Source organism: Carlito syrichta, unplaced genomic scaffold (assembly GCF_000164805.1).
Source record: "Carlito syrichta isolate Samal-C Ts95f unplaced genomic scaffold, Tarsius_syrichta-2.0.1 Scaffold304668, whole genome shotgun sequence".
NCBI lineage: Eukaryota > Metazoa > Chordata > Mammalia > Primates > Tarsiidae > Carlito > Carlito syrichta.
Genome location: NW_007248764.1, coordinates 194125 through 209071, shown reverse-complemented (window position 1 = coordinate 209071; position 14947 = coordinate 194125). Strand labels below are relative to the sequence as shown.

Genomic DNA, 14947 nt, shown 5'->3' with positions numbered 1-14947 from the left:
CCAGATAGTGAGCCTGGCACCCCATGGGTGGGTTTTAGTCCCCTTCCCCTTAGGTATTCCCAGTGTCTGTTGTTCCCGCCCTTATGTCTCTGTGTGCTCAGTGTTTAGCTCCCAAGAGTTTCTATTTCTTTTTTTGTTTTGTTTTGTTTTTGAGTTGGAGTCTCATTCTATCACCAAGGCTGGATTGCAGTGGCAAGCTCACAGCCACCCCAGCATCGAACCGCTAGGCTCCCGGCGATCCTTCCACCTCAGTCTTCCAAGTAGCCAGAACTATAAGCATACACTACCAAGCCTGGCTAGTTTTCTTTGATTTATTGTAGAGACGAGGTCTCACCATGTTGCCCAGGCTGGTTGTGAGCCTGCAGGCTCAGGCAGTCCTCTTGCCTCAGCCTCCCAAAGTGCTGGGATTACAGCCTTGAGCTACCGTGCCCAGCCAAGATTTTCTATTTCACTGGTCTTTTCCATGAGCTAGCTTTTGTTATTACTAATCAACTCCACTGCTGTTTTCCATTTCACTAGCTTCTGCTTTTTTTCTTTATTAATTCTTTCACAACCATGCAACATTACCTTTGGCTGATGGTCAATTCTGTAGGAAGTCTGCTGGAACTGGCGTATCTCTCTGATAATGTGCGATATCTAACAGAAAAACAAAACAGAATGACAACTGGAGCAGAGGCATCCTCCTATCCTGAAGCAGCTCTCAGGGCCCTTTCCAGGGCCCAGTCCCTCCTGCAGCGAGGCAGGGGAGCCTGCCCGTCACTCCTTGGGCCTGGTGTTTCTTGCCTTTCAAGGAGCCATGGGAAATGCCAACAGCAAGAAGGCACTGGACTCACAATCGGGGGACAGCTGGCACAGGGTGGCCTTGGCCCAGGGAGAGGCCAGCCCGGGTGCTGTGGCCCACAAGCTCCTGGCATCCAGCCTGGTGCTCAGAACCGGGTGTTCAGCACAAGGCCTCCAGCAGCTGTCCACACGGTCAGTTATAGAAAGTCACCCTTGGAGCCCTAGTCCCTACCCCTCTCCCTAACAGCAAACAAAAAATGCCCGGCCGGCCCAATGCTCCTCCACCAGCCAGCTCCACCCTCCCCTCCCCCCCCAAAATGAAAAGCAGACATCGTCTTTCATTCCTTCTCCAAGCCATTCCTGTCCCTGAAATGGCTGATGATGAAGCGGTCACCTACCATCCTCATCTTGGAGAAGTTGACAAGGCCTTCCTCAGTGAAGTCTGGCGTACCTTCTTCGATAAATGCCAGGTCTGTCAAGTACATCCCAAGATAAGGAACAGCAGGGGGGTTACAGCTGCAAAACCAAGAGTGCTGTTCAGACCAGGAGCACAAACTTCCACCTCCCAGTTAAGAATGTTGTTCTCAGACCAAGAACACAAACGTCCGCCCCCATCCCCTATTAAACAGGAAGCGGCAGTGCTGCTCCCACTCTGAAGCAGGAAGTCTGTGTATTTTATGTTTAGAAGCACACTCCTGACATGCAGAGTGAACACTTGTTATGAGTGATATGAGACAAAATGACAGCCCATGCTTCACTGTGTGTTGGAGACAATAGCACGCTCAAACCACAAGACTTCCCAGAGCATCTGTCAGAGAGACTTGTCAGCAGTGTTGCTGGTCACCTTTCCTTGAGGGGCAGATACTGGAGGAAAGCCCTGTGCCCTCACCTCATTCAATCACAAATGTTCAGCTCCAATACCTGGATGAAAAAGTCAGTGGGATGAGAACCTGCACTGCTGTGAGATGAAGCCTCTGTTAGTCAGCACTTAAATGTGTAGAACTCATCAGCATCACAGCTGCAGACCCCCTGGATGCTACTCTGTTCTGTTTTTGAGGAGCATGGGTATACTTTGTCCTCTCCAAGAGGCTCGGGCCTGGAGACACAGACTCTCATTGCAGACTGATCTGGGTTGGAATCCCAGCTTGAGCACCGACTAAGTGACTGGGAAAGACTCTGAACTGCAGTTTACTCACTTGTCAAGTGGAGACAGAAAAGTGCATCTCTTTAGTTTGCCATGAGGTTTAAAGAAGACACATCAAATACTTGTTGTAGGACCTGGCACTCGGTCCACGTTTGGGAAATAGTTCCTATACAATGGTTGCTGCTGTTGCTGCGATTGTTACTACTATTAGCCTTGTTTCCCTCACACCATCGCAGAACTAATGCTTCTTCAGAGCAAGTTAAGAACGTGGAGTAGCTCATGGGAAAACCTGCTGCAGGAGAACAGATTCCATGCTGTGTGTGTGTCAAAAGAGAATGACCCAGAAGTGAAAGACCAAAATTAACAACCAACAGGTACAAGAATATTTAAATAAAAATCACAAGCTGGGCTCGGTGGCTCAGCCTGTAAGCCCACTCTTTGGGAGGCTGAGGTGAGTGGATTGCCTGAGCCCGCGGGTTCGAGACTCTCCTGGGCAACTTGGCAAGACCTCATCTCTACAATAAAACAATAAATTAGCCGGGCGTGGTAGCGCGCGCCTGTAATTCCGGCTACTTGGAAGGCTGAAGCGGAAGGATCGCTGGAGCCCAGCAGGTCGAGGCTGCAGTAGCCAGGAACATGCCACTGCACTCCATTCTGGGTGATAGAGTGAGACTTCAACTCAAAAAAAAAAATCACAAGAAGTCATTGTGCTTAGACTAGGAAATAACTGAGTTAAAACTTTTTATACTAAAATGAGGTTTGGTTTATCTGTTTTTTTGAACCAGGATCTCATTCTGTCACCTAGGCTAGAATGCACTAACATGATCACAGTTCACTGCAGCCTCTACCTCCTGGGCTCAGGTGATCCTTCCACCTCAGCTTTCTGAGTAGCTGAGACTATAGGCATGCACCACCATACCTGGCTAATGTCTTAATGTTTTGTAGAGATGAGGTCTCACTATGTTGCCCAGGCTGGTTTCAAACTCCTGGGCTCAAGCACTCTTTCTGCCTCAGCCTCCCAAAGTATTGGGATTACAGGCATGAGTCACTGTGTCCAACGTATCTCCTTAACTGAAGCACTAGGCACACCATGAGTACATCCATGAGAGTCCTACTCTAAGTACAGATTCCAAACATAAAGGAAGATGAGAAAATACCCCTGTGATAGAAGCTGGTTCCAATTAGCTTTTCTTTTCAAAGCAAAGCAAGAGATAGGGCACTAGTTGAATATCATATAAATTATGTAAATAGAGTTCTTCATTATGAATAAATTAATAATTAAGGCAGACATACTTTTTAAGGGTTTCTCTGAGATTTTTAAATCTTCCTTCAGATGAAACAGTCTTCTGGAGTTTGTCCATTAGAGCTTTTGTCTAAAAAGAAAAGAAACTTAGTATTATGAAAATACTATGGACTGAAAACACAGTGAGTTGCCAATAGATGCCCAAGTATCTTCTACACTGGCAGGTGCTGAGACTCTCACCAGAGTAAGGTTATCCTGCGACATGACTCTCACACATGAAGGTCGGGCTTTCTGTTCACAGCTAATGTCAACACACATGGAGATGAGGAGTGCCTGCATCTGTACATTTAGCCAAAAGAGGGAAAATGTGTTGAAAAGGGAAACTGCAGTACGCAGAAAGTGCAGGGTCGTAAAGACCTGGCCCATGTGTTACACACAGAGATGTCAGGGCAGGTCTCATCCTACAGTGCTCATGATGAGTCTTCTTGAATCTCTGAGTGACCCAAGCCTACAATGGCTGCTTGGTCTTGATGGAGCAGCGCCCTCTACGGCTGACATTTCTTTGGGGATCATCTTCAGTTTGTTAGAAAAGTATAACCCCTACCTATCACCATACACAAAAATCAACGTCAAATGGACCAAAGACTTAAACATAAAACCTCAAACCATAAGAATCTTAGAAATTGCAGGAGACACCCTTTACAGAAATTGGAATAGGCAACCAATTCCTGATCAAAACTCAGATGCCTATACTATAAGAGATAAGACAGGTGAGGCCTCATCAAACTGACAAACTTCTGCAAAGCAAAAAAAAAACAAAACAAAAAAACCATCAAGAGACCAGGGAGGCAGCCCACAGAATGGGAAAAAATATTTACCAACTGTATATCAGACAAAGGCCTAACGTCCAGAATCTACAAGAACTCAAATGTGCCAAAAGGAAAAAAACAAACCCATTAAAAAATGCACAAAAGTCAGTCACATCTCAAAGAAAACATATAAGCAGCCAACAGACACATGAAAAAGTGCTCAGTCCCACTAATCATCAGAGAAATGCAAATCAAAACCACACTGAGAGACCGCTTAACTCCAGTAAGAATGACCATCATTAATAAAACAAAAAACAGCATATGCTGGTGAGGATGCAGAGAAAAGAGAACATTTCTACACTTTTGATGGGAGTGCAAACTAATTAACCTCTATGGAAAACAGTGCAGAGATTTCTAAAAGAACTAGAAATTGACCTTCCATATGACCCAACAATACCCTTTCTGGGAATATACCCAGAGGAACTCAAATCATTTTACAAAAAAGATACCTGTGCATGAATGTTTATTGTAGCACTATTCACAATAGCAAAAACATGGAACCAACCGTGCTACCCATCAAAAGTGGACTGGATACAAAAAGAGTTGTACATATACACATTGGGATATTATGCAACTACAAAGAAGGACAAACATATGGACTTTGCAGCAGCTTGAATGGACATACTCAGTGATCACAGAAACAAAGAACTGAATACTACATGTTCTCACTTATAAGTGGACCCTGAACACCTATCATAATACTGCAACAAAGGAATTGGCAGCAGTGGGACACTGCCATGGGAGTGGGGATAACATCAATAAGCGTGCCTGATCCTAATCCAGGCGGAGTGAGGTCCAATGGGAGGCCCAAAACTTCACCTGTACCTAGACCACTTATGTACCCAATCCTGACTTGTACTTTAAAATAATAAATTTTTTAAATTAAAAAAAAGAAAAGTATGACCAATATTTACTGAAAAATTTATGAAGACCAGTTAACACTGGGTCGGCAGCTGGCAGGGCCCTAACTTCCAGGTCCCATGGGGAAGCACTTGGGATGTCCCCACCCTGGGGAAGCTGCTCAGCCCCATGAGGCCTTGGGACTATGCAGGGGGCTGCCTTCCTGTCTGGCTCCTGAGGGCTCTGTGAGACCCCTGCCTGGCCAGGGCAGCCTTGCTCATGAAGGCTGTGGAAGTGGTCTATCCACAGCCATAGGCCAAAGGCCTCCAGAGTGTGGGTCCTCCAGGCCTCCGGACCTTCCCCAGCAAAGGACAGGTGCAGAGAAGGCACCTGGCAGGTGGATGGCATTCTCACATGTGCCTGAGGCACGTCTGCAGTCAGGCACTGACCATGGAAACAACCTCTCTGGAGGGCAGGCCACCAGCCTGAGCCAAGGCCACTGCGAGGGACCCAGGATGTGATTGAAATGGTATATTTTACTTAACACCTTTGCAATGGGTATTTGCATCATGTAAAACTGACATTTTCAGACAAGTCTCATTCTCTCTATTCCATGGCCAGGTGATCCTTAAGCCTGCGTCCTGCAGAAAGTAAGCGTAACTCACATCAACAGAAGGAGAGGCTTTGCAAGCCTTCCAAGGTGAGCAGCTGGTGAAGTCCAGGGGCAGTTGGTGAAGTCCCAGTGAGACTGATGGGCTGCTCACATGCACTTCCAGTTGCAAAACTGTCTGGCCCCAAGACACTGTCCTTAGGGCAGGCTGAGGGGGAGACCCTGTGTTTTTCTTCCAATGCATGTGACTCTCTCTACAACCATCACCAAACAAAAGGGTTGTTTTTAAACAGAATTTATACCATTGGTGACTTTTGTTGGCCAGGTCCAGGCATTGTTGGCAGAAAAAGGCTTGTGAGTTCTCAGGGGCTCAACTGGGATGCTCTGAGTGTGTCATTTCCCCATGGAGTGAGGGAAGGTAGGGTGGCAGGTGTGGCGTGGGCAGGTGTGGCATGGGCAGGTGTGGTGTGGGCTTGGATTCCTGCATGTGGAGGAAGTCAGGGTCTCCCATATGGGAGCGAGCAGCTTGGAAGGTGGACTGAGGACAGGATGACGCATGAGCAGCTGCAAGTGTCTCAGAGGGGCTTCACCTTCAAGGTCCTGACACCCACTTTCAGGGGAGCCAGTAGGATGTTCTTGTGCTCTCCTCCACCCAGCCCTGTGGTGGCTCTGGCAGATGCCTCTGGCCATTGTGGATGTTACAGTGGGGTGAGCATGGTGGTGAGTGGGACCCAGGCATGGAGGACTTGGCATGGATCTGCCTACCCCCACACCAGTGGGACATGCAGGAGCTTGGGAGACCCATGAGAGGGCCCCATGAGAGGGCCAGTGTCATCACCCGTCACAGAGACCTCGATATCCACCAGAGATCAGGGCAAAGTGCCTTAGTGAAGTCTGGACATGCCCCAGGCTCAGGGGAGCAGAACCAGGGAGAGCAGAAGGGCTGGTGGGTCAGCCAAGCTCCCACATCGATCCTGACGGGGCAGGCCACGTGGGATACTGGCTCAGGTGACTCCCAGTGGCTAACTCCAACGACCAGTCTGTGAGGGATGGCAGAAGGCAGAGAGGTACACAGCCTTCCTGACACTCAGTGCCCAGGGGAAGACCAGGAGAAAAGCGGGGAGGCATGTGATTGGTCTGAATTTTGGAATTATCTGAATGAAGACGACGGGCAGGCTGAGTCCAATGAGAGAAAGTTAAAATCTAGTTTTTCACATTAGTGTCATCATGCCAAATTTTAAATCTGCTGCATGAATGCCAAGAAGGCAAACTCAAGACCCCTGGCCCCTGGCTTTTGAAACCACAGTATTTGTATCCCCACTGTGGGGGATAGAAATTGGATCTACTGGATGCCACTGTCTACCTGGGGTCCACTGCCCTCATGAGATGATTCAGGAAACAGCTCTGGACCGACAGCTACACTGTTGAAGGCTGTTCCCAAAATGCTTGTTTCTTAAAATTTTTAGACACAGGCTCTTACTCTGTTGCCCAGGCTGGAGTGCAGAGGCATGATCACAGCTCAGGCGATCCTTCCTCCTCAGCCTCCTGTATAGCTGGAACTGCAGGCATGCACCATCACACTCAGATATTTTTTTTTTTTTATAGAGGTCCCACTATGTTGCCTAGGTTGGCTTCTAATTCCTGGCCTCAAGTGATCCTCCTGCCTTGGCCTCCCAAAGTGCTGGGATTACAGGTGTGAGCCACCACGCCTGGTCCTTAAAATGTTTTGATGGATGTTCTAGAAATACACAGGAGTGGAGCCATCAAAGGTAAGGACACAGTAATTACCATGCTGGCACTTTCTCTGGCAACTGAGCTTCCCATCTCATCTGATGGCTTCCTAATCAACAATGTTTCCCTAGGCTCTTGGTTCCCAGCCTCCCCTACCTGTGCAGTGGGACATGTCATGTGAGCCTCACCTGCTTGGATACTTTGGCCCAGGTCTTCTTCAGCCGGTAGATGGCACTTCTGTTTAAGGCCGAGGTGATCTCCAGCACACCGTTGTAATTGTGCAGGCAGCGGCAAATGTCCGCCACCGCCACCCACTTTTCAATGGCGTTGGCCCGGGAGCTGACATCTGCGTAGTTCATTATCTGAGAGGCCACCAGGTTGCTCATCTGAGACAATCAAAAACCCAAAGGGCTATCTAAGGCATTTAGACACCACCTGGTCATCCGCAGACATGCTGGAGAGCAGGTGGCAATGGCATGGAAGGTCTTTTCCACATTTAGTACCAACTTTCTAAAGAGACCAAGTCTGTAATAATAATAATAACAGCAAACTCATGAGCACTGGTCTTCCCTTGAGTGAAGGGAGGGGCTATTTGGATTCTGGCTTGTTGGGACAGAGGGGGTTCTGTCAGGCAGTGATAACTACTGAGGAAATGGGACAGAGCAGCCTGACCTCTGGGGAGGGCAGTGCCTTCAGGTTCCAGGTGTCTCCTTGAGCTGGCCCCACATTTCTGGCCCCATCTGTGTAATGACCCACTTGGAAGCCTCAGTTTCCACAGAGAAAGAAGAAACACCTGCCTCAGTAGGTCAAATTCTAAACAGATCAACTCCCAAACCAGAAGCGCTTTGCGGCAGGTAAGAGAACACTTTGGTCTTAGCTCATTTCTCACTAGCAGCTGAATAGTGCCATGTCAAGGCCAAGTGCACTAATTCTACAGTGGAACCCGTTTTAGAGGCCCAGCTTCACACTACGGAGAGGGGAAGGGAGACCAGGATCACTCTGCTACCCAGGGACTCTGGGCACGTCTTCCAACCCAGGCACTCCAGCAAGGACATGCCTGCTCTCCCAGCACCTCAGTGTTAATCTAAGGAAGTTCATTGAGGCCCTCTAGATGCTATTCATGGGTGCCTGCTGTCACCAGAGTGAAGAGAGGAATTACTGTTGTTTCAGGAGGAGGTGATCTTATCAATTACAATTTTGATGAAGATGTTCTCTCCTCTAACTACAGAGGAAGTTAGATGGGGCAGAACAGACAGGCTTTGAGGTGTGGGCACAGAAGACAAATCAGCATTCCTAACCCTAAGGCAGCCCAAGCCAGCCAGGTAAAGAGGGAAGGAAGTCAGACCCAGAAATAAGCACGACTAAATGTGAAACACGATGACAAGTTCACATGTGCACTGGTCAAGGACACAGAGGTGGTACAGGGCATCACCCAGTACAGAGGGAGCCTTGGGGGGAGGCCATACCTGCATCAGTCTCAGAGCATCAAAGCAAGGCAACAGAGGGATGGAGGACCGAGGCCTGGTGCTATGGAGGCTCCAATAGCTGCTGAGGAGCACAAGCCCATGAGGGACAAGAGGACCAACGGGTGGGGACCATGCCCTGAAGGCAGGGGCACAGCACCAACAGGTTTTGTCAGAGAGAGAGTAGGTTGACCTGTTGGGGAGTCCTTCCCTGACATGAAGACTGTGCTGGAGAAAGTAATGTGAGGGGATGGAGGACAGGAGGCTGTAGGGAGTTGAGTGGGGGGGCAGGTGGATGACAGGAGGCGGCAGGGAGGCTGGTAGAGGCTGAGGTGTGCAGAAACTTGGGGCTCACACTGTGCTAGAAGACTGGGTGCCAAGAGAGAAGAGGACCCCGGAGCCTATGTTGGGTGATACGTGTACAGTGAGGCTGTTGCCCCAGGCTGAGGACAGAGTGGGGCCACCAGCAGGCTCATTCAGGTCTCAGTCCCCTCTGTTCCATCCTGCGTGAGAGCTCTGCCCTTCAGGCACCTTGTGCCTCTTAGTCCCTGCTCCTCAGATGGGGCTCATGGCCTGGGAAGCAGAGACGGGCCCACACGCAACTGCAGATAGCAAGGCCATGGTCACCCGGCAGATGTGGAGTGTGGCCTGTGGGCTGGGACAGGCCTCAATACCTGAGTGTGGGGGCAGCACAGGCAGAATGGGGGCTCGGTTGCTCAGACAGGGACTGAGTAGTGTGTGTCACAACCCATGGTGGGCTTGATGCTCGTTGTGTGGCAGCATCATATGGCATTTCTGCTCCGATCACCCAGCACAGCACACGGTCCTGTGAGCCACCCTGCTGTCTGGTATCTTGGGTCTGGAGGTTCTATTAATGTATCCATGGGGTCTTGGTGGGTTTTAAACACACCATGATTCCTTTCCCCGGAGCTCAGTGGAACTGGTCAGGGAGCCTGCTGGGTCCCCTTTCGCCGCTGGACCCAGGTCATGAGAGAGGCCATTGGGGAGCTGGTGGGCACAAAAGCACCCTCTGCCACTCCTGCAGGAGAGCAGGGCAGGGATGGACCTGCAGCTGTCCCGGATCCCCTCCCACAACCCCCACCCACAGGCCCAGAACCACCACAGGGAGGCTGGACCAGGGTCCTCCACCCAACCGGACTCTCATACCCAGTGAGGATGAGGAGGAGCAGCCCCAGCCCAGCCCCACGTCTCCACCACCCATGGCGCATGACACAGCCTGTTCTCTGTGCTAGTCAACCACGGCCAGGATGAGGATTTCAATGAGTTGTCATCATGCCCTATATGTTCCTAAGCATTCGCTAGGTGGGCCTCACCCAGGTAAGCCTCTGCCCCAGGAAGGTGGCTGTAAGCTATGACTGTGAGCTCTTAGAGGGACTTGAGCTTGTCTCTAATATTCTGCCAGTTCTGTCTAAGAGCAGGCAGCAGAGCTACTTGATTTCTGAGGTGTCTGAGACCTCAGAGCCTGTGCCGCACCCCCTGTGCTGGCCCTCAGCCTTAGGTACTTACATCATTGAAGTGCTGGCTGGTCCTCATGACATAGGGCGTCCTCTCGTTCTTATCCGCCTTCATCCAGCCCTGCCCCAGGAACTCCCTGAAGAACAGAACCCAGGGCTGGTGAGGCTTTACCCACAGTGACTGTGATCCCAGGTGATTATCCCGAGTAGCAGGGACTTTAAACCTGACAGTGCCTGGAATGCCCCAGATGCCTGCTGCTGTCAACATCCTAAGGGAGCACGTACCCACTCTCACTGCTACTTGATGCCAGAAAGAAAGACTCTCATTCTCCAGCTCTCCTATAAACATGGAATCTTGTTCCTTCTAGAGCCCTAAAGGCTTCTCTGAGGTTGGAAAATGACCACCAACACAAGGAAAATAGAGAGAGTTGGTTCTGACCCCAAACCAAGATTCTTTCCTCAGGATTCACTTTAAAAACACTAAGCCTCAGCAGAGGGTCCCCAAAATGTCACCCTACTGAGAATGCTAACCAGGAAAACTGTTCTTACATGTTGCCCACCATGACTGAGGGTGAGCAGACAGGGAGGTTGTTCTGTCCTCCCCAGAGCTTGGGACAGTGCACAGTGAGAGCCAAACAATCCTAATCACATGTGTATACACGGTCCCCTTGGGGCAGGTAGGTGGTCAGGAACCCAGCCCAGGGGGAGCACCTGGCGACAGCACAGCTCATCTGCCCCTTTCCTGAGCAGGTTCCCAGACCACAGCAGGAAGCCAGCGACACTTAAGATGAAGCAGCAGGGATCATATTGTAGAGGCGATAAAAAACTTGAAATTATTCAGATACTTTTTTCTTTTATTTTGTTTTATTTTTTATAGAGATGGGACTTGCTATGTTGCTCAGGTTGGTCTTGAAATCCTAGGCTCAAGCCATCCTCCCACCTTGGCCTTCTGAGTAGGGAGGATGATAGGTGTGAGCTCCCACTCAGACACATTCTTAGTGTCTTAGAGTATCTTAGCAAACAAGTCCTTGGGCAAGGCTCTGTCCTTGCTGTCTTGGTCCTGCTCCCACCTCAGAGCTGGAAAGGACTTATCAAGATCCCTATTCTCCACAAGAGGAAGCTCAAGGGTGGTGCGATGGCCCACAACCATGGCTGAGCCACATGTGTGATCAGTGTATGTAGCATAGAAGCAGAACTCATAGCTGTCACCCCAGATTGGCATTTCCCAAAGTCTGCCTTGGGTCAACTGGAATGATCCAGGTTGTCCTTGAAAACATCTTCCAGGGCTCCAATCAAACCTACTAGAGTCAGCGCTTCTGAGGGGCTCTTGGAGTGTACATTTTAACAAGTGTACCAAATGATCCCAGGCACATGGAAGTTTGAGAACTATTGCTGTAGCTGTAGTGAGGTTTCAGGAAGGAAGAGTCAGGAGGGTGCCAAGATATGCACCTTCACAGCAACCTTGGCACATATGGATGCACAGAAGTGGCTGTCTTGGGGTCCCCAAACCAATATCTTCAACATATGCTGGAATCAAAGGACATCCAAACCATCTCAAGATGAGGGCTTTATGGTCATGAGGGCAAGTCACCCTACTACAAAGAGATGACCATGGGGCCAAGCCATCTTAGGGTGAGGAGATGATCACAGGTCAAGCCACCTTAGGGTGAAGAGATGACCATGGGGTCAAGGATTCTTAGGGTGAAGAGGTGATCATGGGTCAAGCCCTCTTAGGGTGAAGAGATAACCATGGGAACAAGGCATCTTAGGATGAAGTGATGACCACAGGTCAAGCCTTCTTGGGATAAAGAGATAACCATGGATCCAAGCTACTTTAGGGTGAAAAGATGACCATGGGGTCAAGCTACCTAAGGGTGAAGAGCTGATGACCACAGGCCAAGCCATCTTACAGTGAAGATGCACACCTTGCTCATAAACATCTGCCTTAGAGTAATAGCATTCCTGGGTTGGCCAGAGTAGCCTGTGCACTACAGGGAACACTTACTCATAGGGAATGCTCCGGAAAATCACATGATCCAGGAGGGTGATCTGCTCTGCCAGCTCCATGGCTGACAGGGTCTCAAAGCACTCAGCCTTCAGGCAGTCAGTCTGCAAGAGATGAGGGTGGGAGGTGAGGACACCCAGGCAGGCCCGGGTCTCCCTGGGTTAGGGGGCAGCAGCAAATGGAGGCATGAGACCCATCACTAGAGTCTAACCAGGAGAGAAAGTGCAGGAAGCTTAAAATATCATGGACCATTATGGACTGACGGCTCGAGCCCATACTAAGCACAGCCCATCTCACAGATCTTACAGACAGGACATATGGCCAGACAAACCGTGGCCAGTGACATGCAGTGGCTCGTCTGGAGGGTTGTCTGCATGTGGCTGTGCTGGGTAGGATGCGGCTGAGCTTACCATTTGAATGATGTCCTCTAATTTCAGGTGGATGTCATCTTGATCATCTTGTGAAAGAGCTCTAAAGAAACCAAAACATCCTCATGAAAATAAGCAGATAAGCTGGAATGAAATACAAATGCAAAGTCCATGATGCCATGCAGAACTGCAGGCCACTGCACTGGAGATCTGACCCTGAAACAGGGCTACCCAGGCCCAGGCATGAGAGAATCATCGAGACAGCTCAGTTGTTATGCACAAGGTGGTGACACAGTGCGCCACATCAACATGAGCTGAGGGTGAGTGGGTGTGCTTTGAGTCTTGGAGACAACCTGCAAGGTGACAGGGGTGAGGGTAGGGGGAAAGGGTCTGCTCTATGCTGTCAGTGAGGCCCCAAATCCCAGCAACCCCCGCCCTGGGCCTTCCCTGAGGATGCAGAGGCAGAGCCACCCTTGTGAGGCATCCATGGACCAGAGGCACAGGGGGGTTACTAGCGGCAGGACTTAGCACCACAAGATAGGTTCTGAGGTAGATTCTTTCCTGTTGCTTCTAGGCAGACTCACCTCAGACACTTTGGTTTCACATCCCTAACATGGTGTCATTTCTCTCAGTAAATATCTTTTTTGGATAAAAAAATGAATGAATAAATGCATAAGTTAGTTAACACCTAGGACACTGATTTCAGAGTGGGAGGATATTTTACATCCAGCAGGATTTCAGAGTCTGGGAGAGTCACACTGAGGGGGCATCCAACGCTGGCCTGGCCACCAGGGTTGAGCACTGTGAGTTTTCCAGATTAGAGGCCCAAGTATGAAAAGCATTGCAGTATTTAGACAGCCCAGCCATGTGGCCTGACTGCTGGAGGAAGCTGGCATTAAAAGGATTGCTGAGATCTCTGCTGTGTTCTGAGTCCATTAAAACTACCATGACCCTCAGAAACACAGATCCACAGGGATGATTGCTATAGCCCCTACGAGCCAGCACGGGCTGAATACTGAACAGGCACTGTCCCTGGGTACAAGTCCTTCTGACCAGGTACTGTGGCTCCATCCTACAGATGAGCAAACTGTAGTGTTAAGATGTTGATGCACAGGCTGCCGTGTCTCTGTGACTGCACTTTTCTTAGGGTTTCAGGAAGGCTCTGCAGGCCCCGCAGAGCACACTCCCTGGAGTGCCACCCCTTCCCTCTGTCTTCCCCTCATCAAGGACTCTGTGGGGGGAGCAGGAACCTTCTAGATGTGCCAATGGCAGCACTTGCACCAGCAGTTAGCCATGTCATTTGTGAGCAGAAAGAGATCATCATCATGTGTAAAGGGCAGATTAGGAGTCAAAATCAGTCAGATACTTTCTCTGAAGACTAGTCAACCACATAAGGGATACACACAGGGGACATGGCAGCTCCGTCCCACTGTGTGCCATCCCTCCACACAGTCAGGGTCCTGGAGCTAGCCCAGCAACTCCACACTCTGTACCCTAGCAGGAAGGATCTTGCATGTGGCTGCAACGTCCTCCCTTGAGAGGAGCAGGCAGGAAGTCAGTGAGCTCCTGCCAGTGCTGTGCTCTTCAATGATCCAACCCCAGTGCTCTTGTTGCCCTCAGGCTTTTCCAATTCACCTCTGGGGTAAGTGTCTGGACATTGCAGGTAAGTGCTGGGCTTCCCAACCCATATCGGAGTGGACTAAAAAACAGCTCAGGAAGCTATTGGAAAGCCTGCCACCCACTTGGTGCCACAGACACAAACACAGCTCTAGTGGGATGCCCAGAGTTCAAGCCTCTACCACAAGTAAGTGTGGGCCATGCCTGACAATCCCACACAACTGTCCACCTCAGTGTGGATCCGAAGCTTCAGTTGACAGAAACAGGGGTCTAGGGCTTGTGGGACAGGCAGAAAGGAGGTAAGCTCTCCTGTGGGCACATCTGCAGTCCTGGTGACAGAACCCACCAAGCATGGCCTTCCTGCCACCAACACGGAGTCCTCGGTGACAAGTGGAGCAGGAGACTACCTCTCATCAAGCCATCTCCTGGACCTGCAAGAAAGGTCCCAGGCTTCCTTCCTTTAATGGTTGGTTCCATAGTAGACCACTACCGACTGCCATACCCACAGGGCCACTGCACCCACAAGAGCTCTGCCCCATTCAGGTTCTACTCTACCTGGGCCCCACCCCACTAGAGCTCCTCCTCACTTGGGCCCCACCCCCCTCAGGCTCCTCCCCATTTGAATCCCACCCCACCCAGGCCCAGCCCCACTTGGCCCACCCCACTCAGCTCCCCTCTGTGGACTCCCCTCTCCAGGTCCCCCACTGGATCCCCTCCCATTGGTCCCTTCACACTGCCAGCGCCACTCAGCCCCTCCCCACTCCAGTCCTCCACACACAGGTCTCCCCCTTGGCACCCCCCC

The 14947-nt window shown here is 50.3% G+C and overlaps 1 protein-coding gene across 1 annotated transcript in view; it reads right to left on the bottom strand.

Annotated features, from left to right (window-relative positions):
- Positions 1-567: 567 nt before the first annotated feature.
- The window catches only part of RASGRF2 (Ras protein specific guanine nucleotide releasing factor 2), a gene marked incomplete at its 3' end in the record, with an annotated part of 110412 nt that continues 96032 nt past the window's right edge, over positions 568-14947 (bottom strand). Inside the window, exons 20-26 of the mRNA XM_008060606.1 lie at positions 12571-12631; positions 12161-12264; positions 10208-10292; positions 7406-7603; positions 3218-3297; positions 1179-1296; positions 568-636 (exon numbers count right to left, since the gene is read on the bottom strand). Coding sequence (XP_008058797.1) covers positions 568-636; positions 1179-1296; positions 3218-3297; positions 7406-7603; positions 10208-10292; positions 12161-12264; positions 12571-12631 — 715 coding nt within the window. The remainder of the gene's footprint in view (positions 637-1178; positions 1297-3217; positions 3298-7405; positions 7604-10207; positions 10293-12160; positions 12265-12570; positions 12632-14947) is intronic.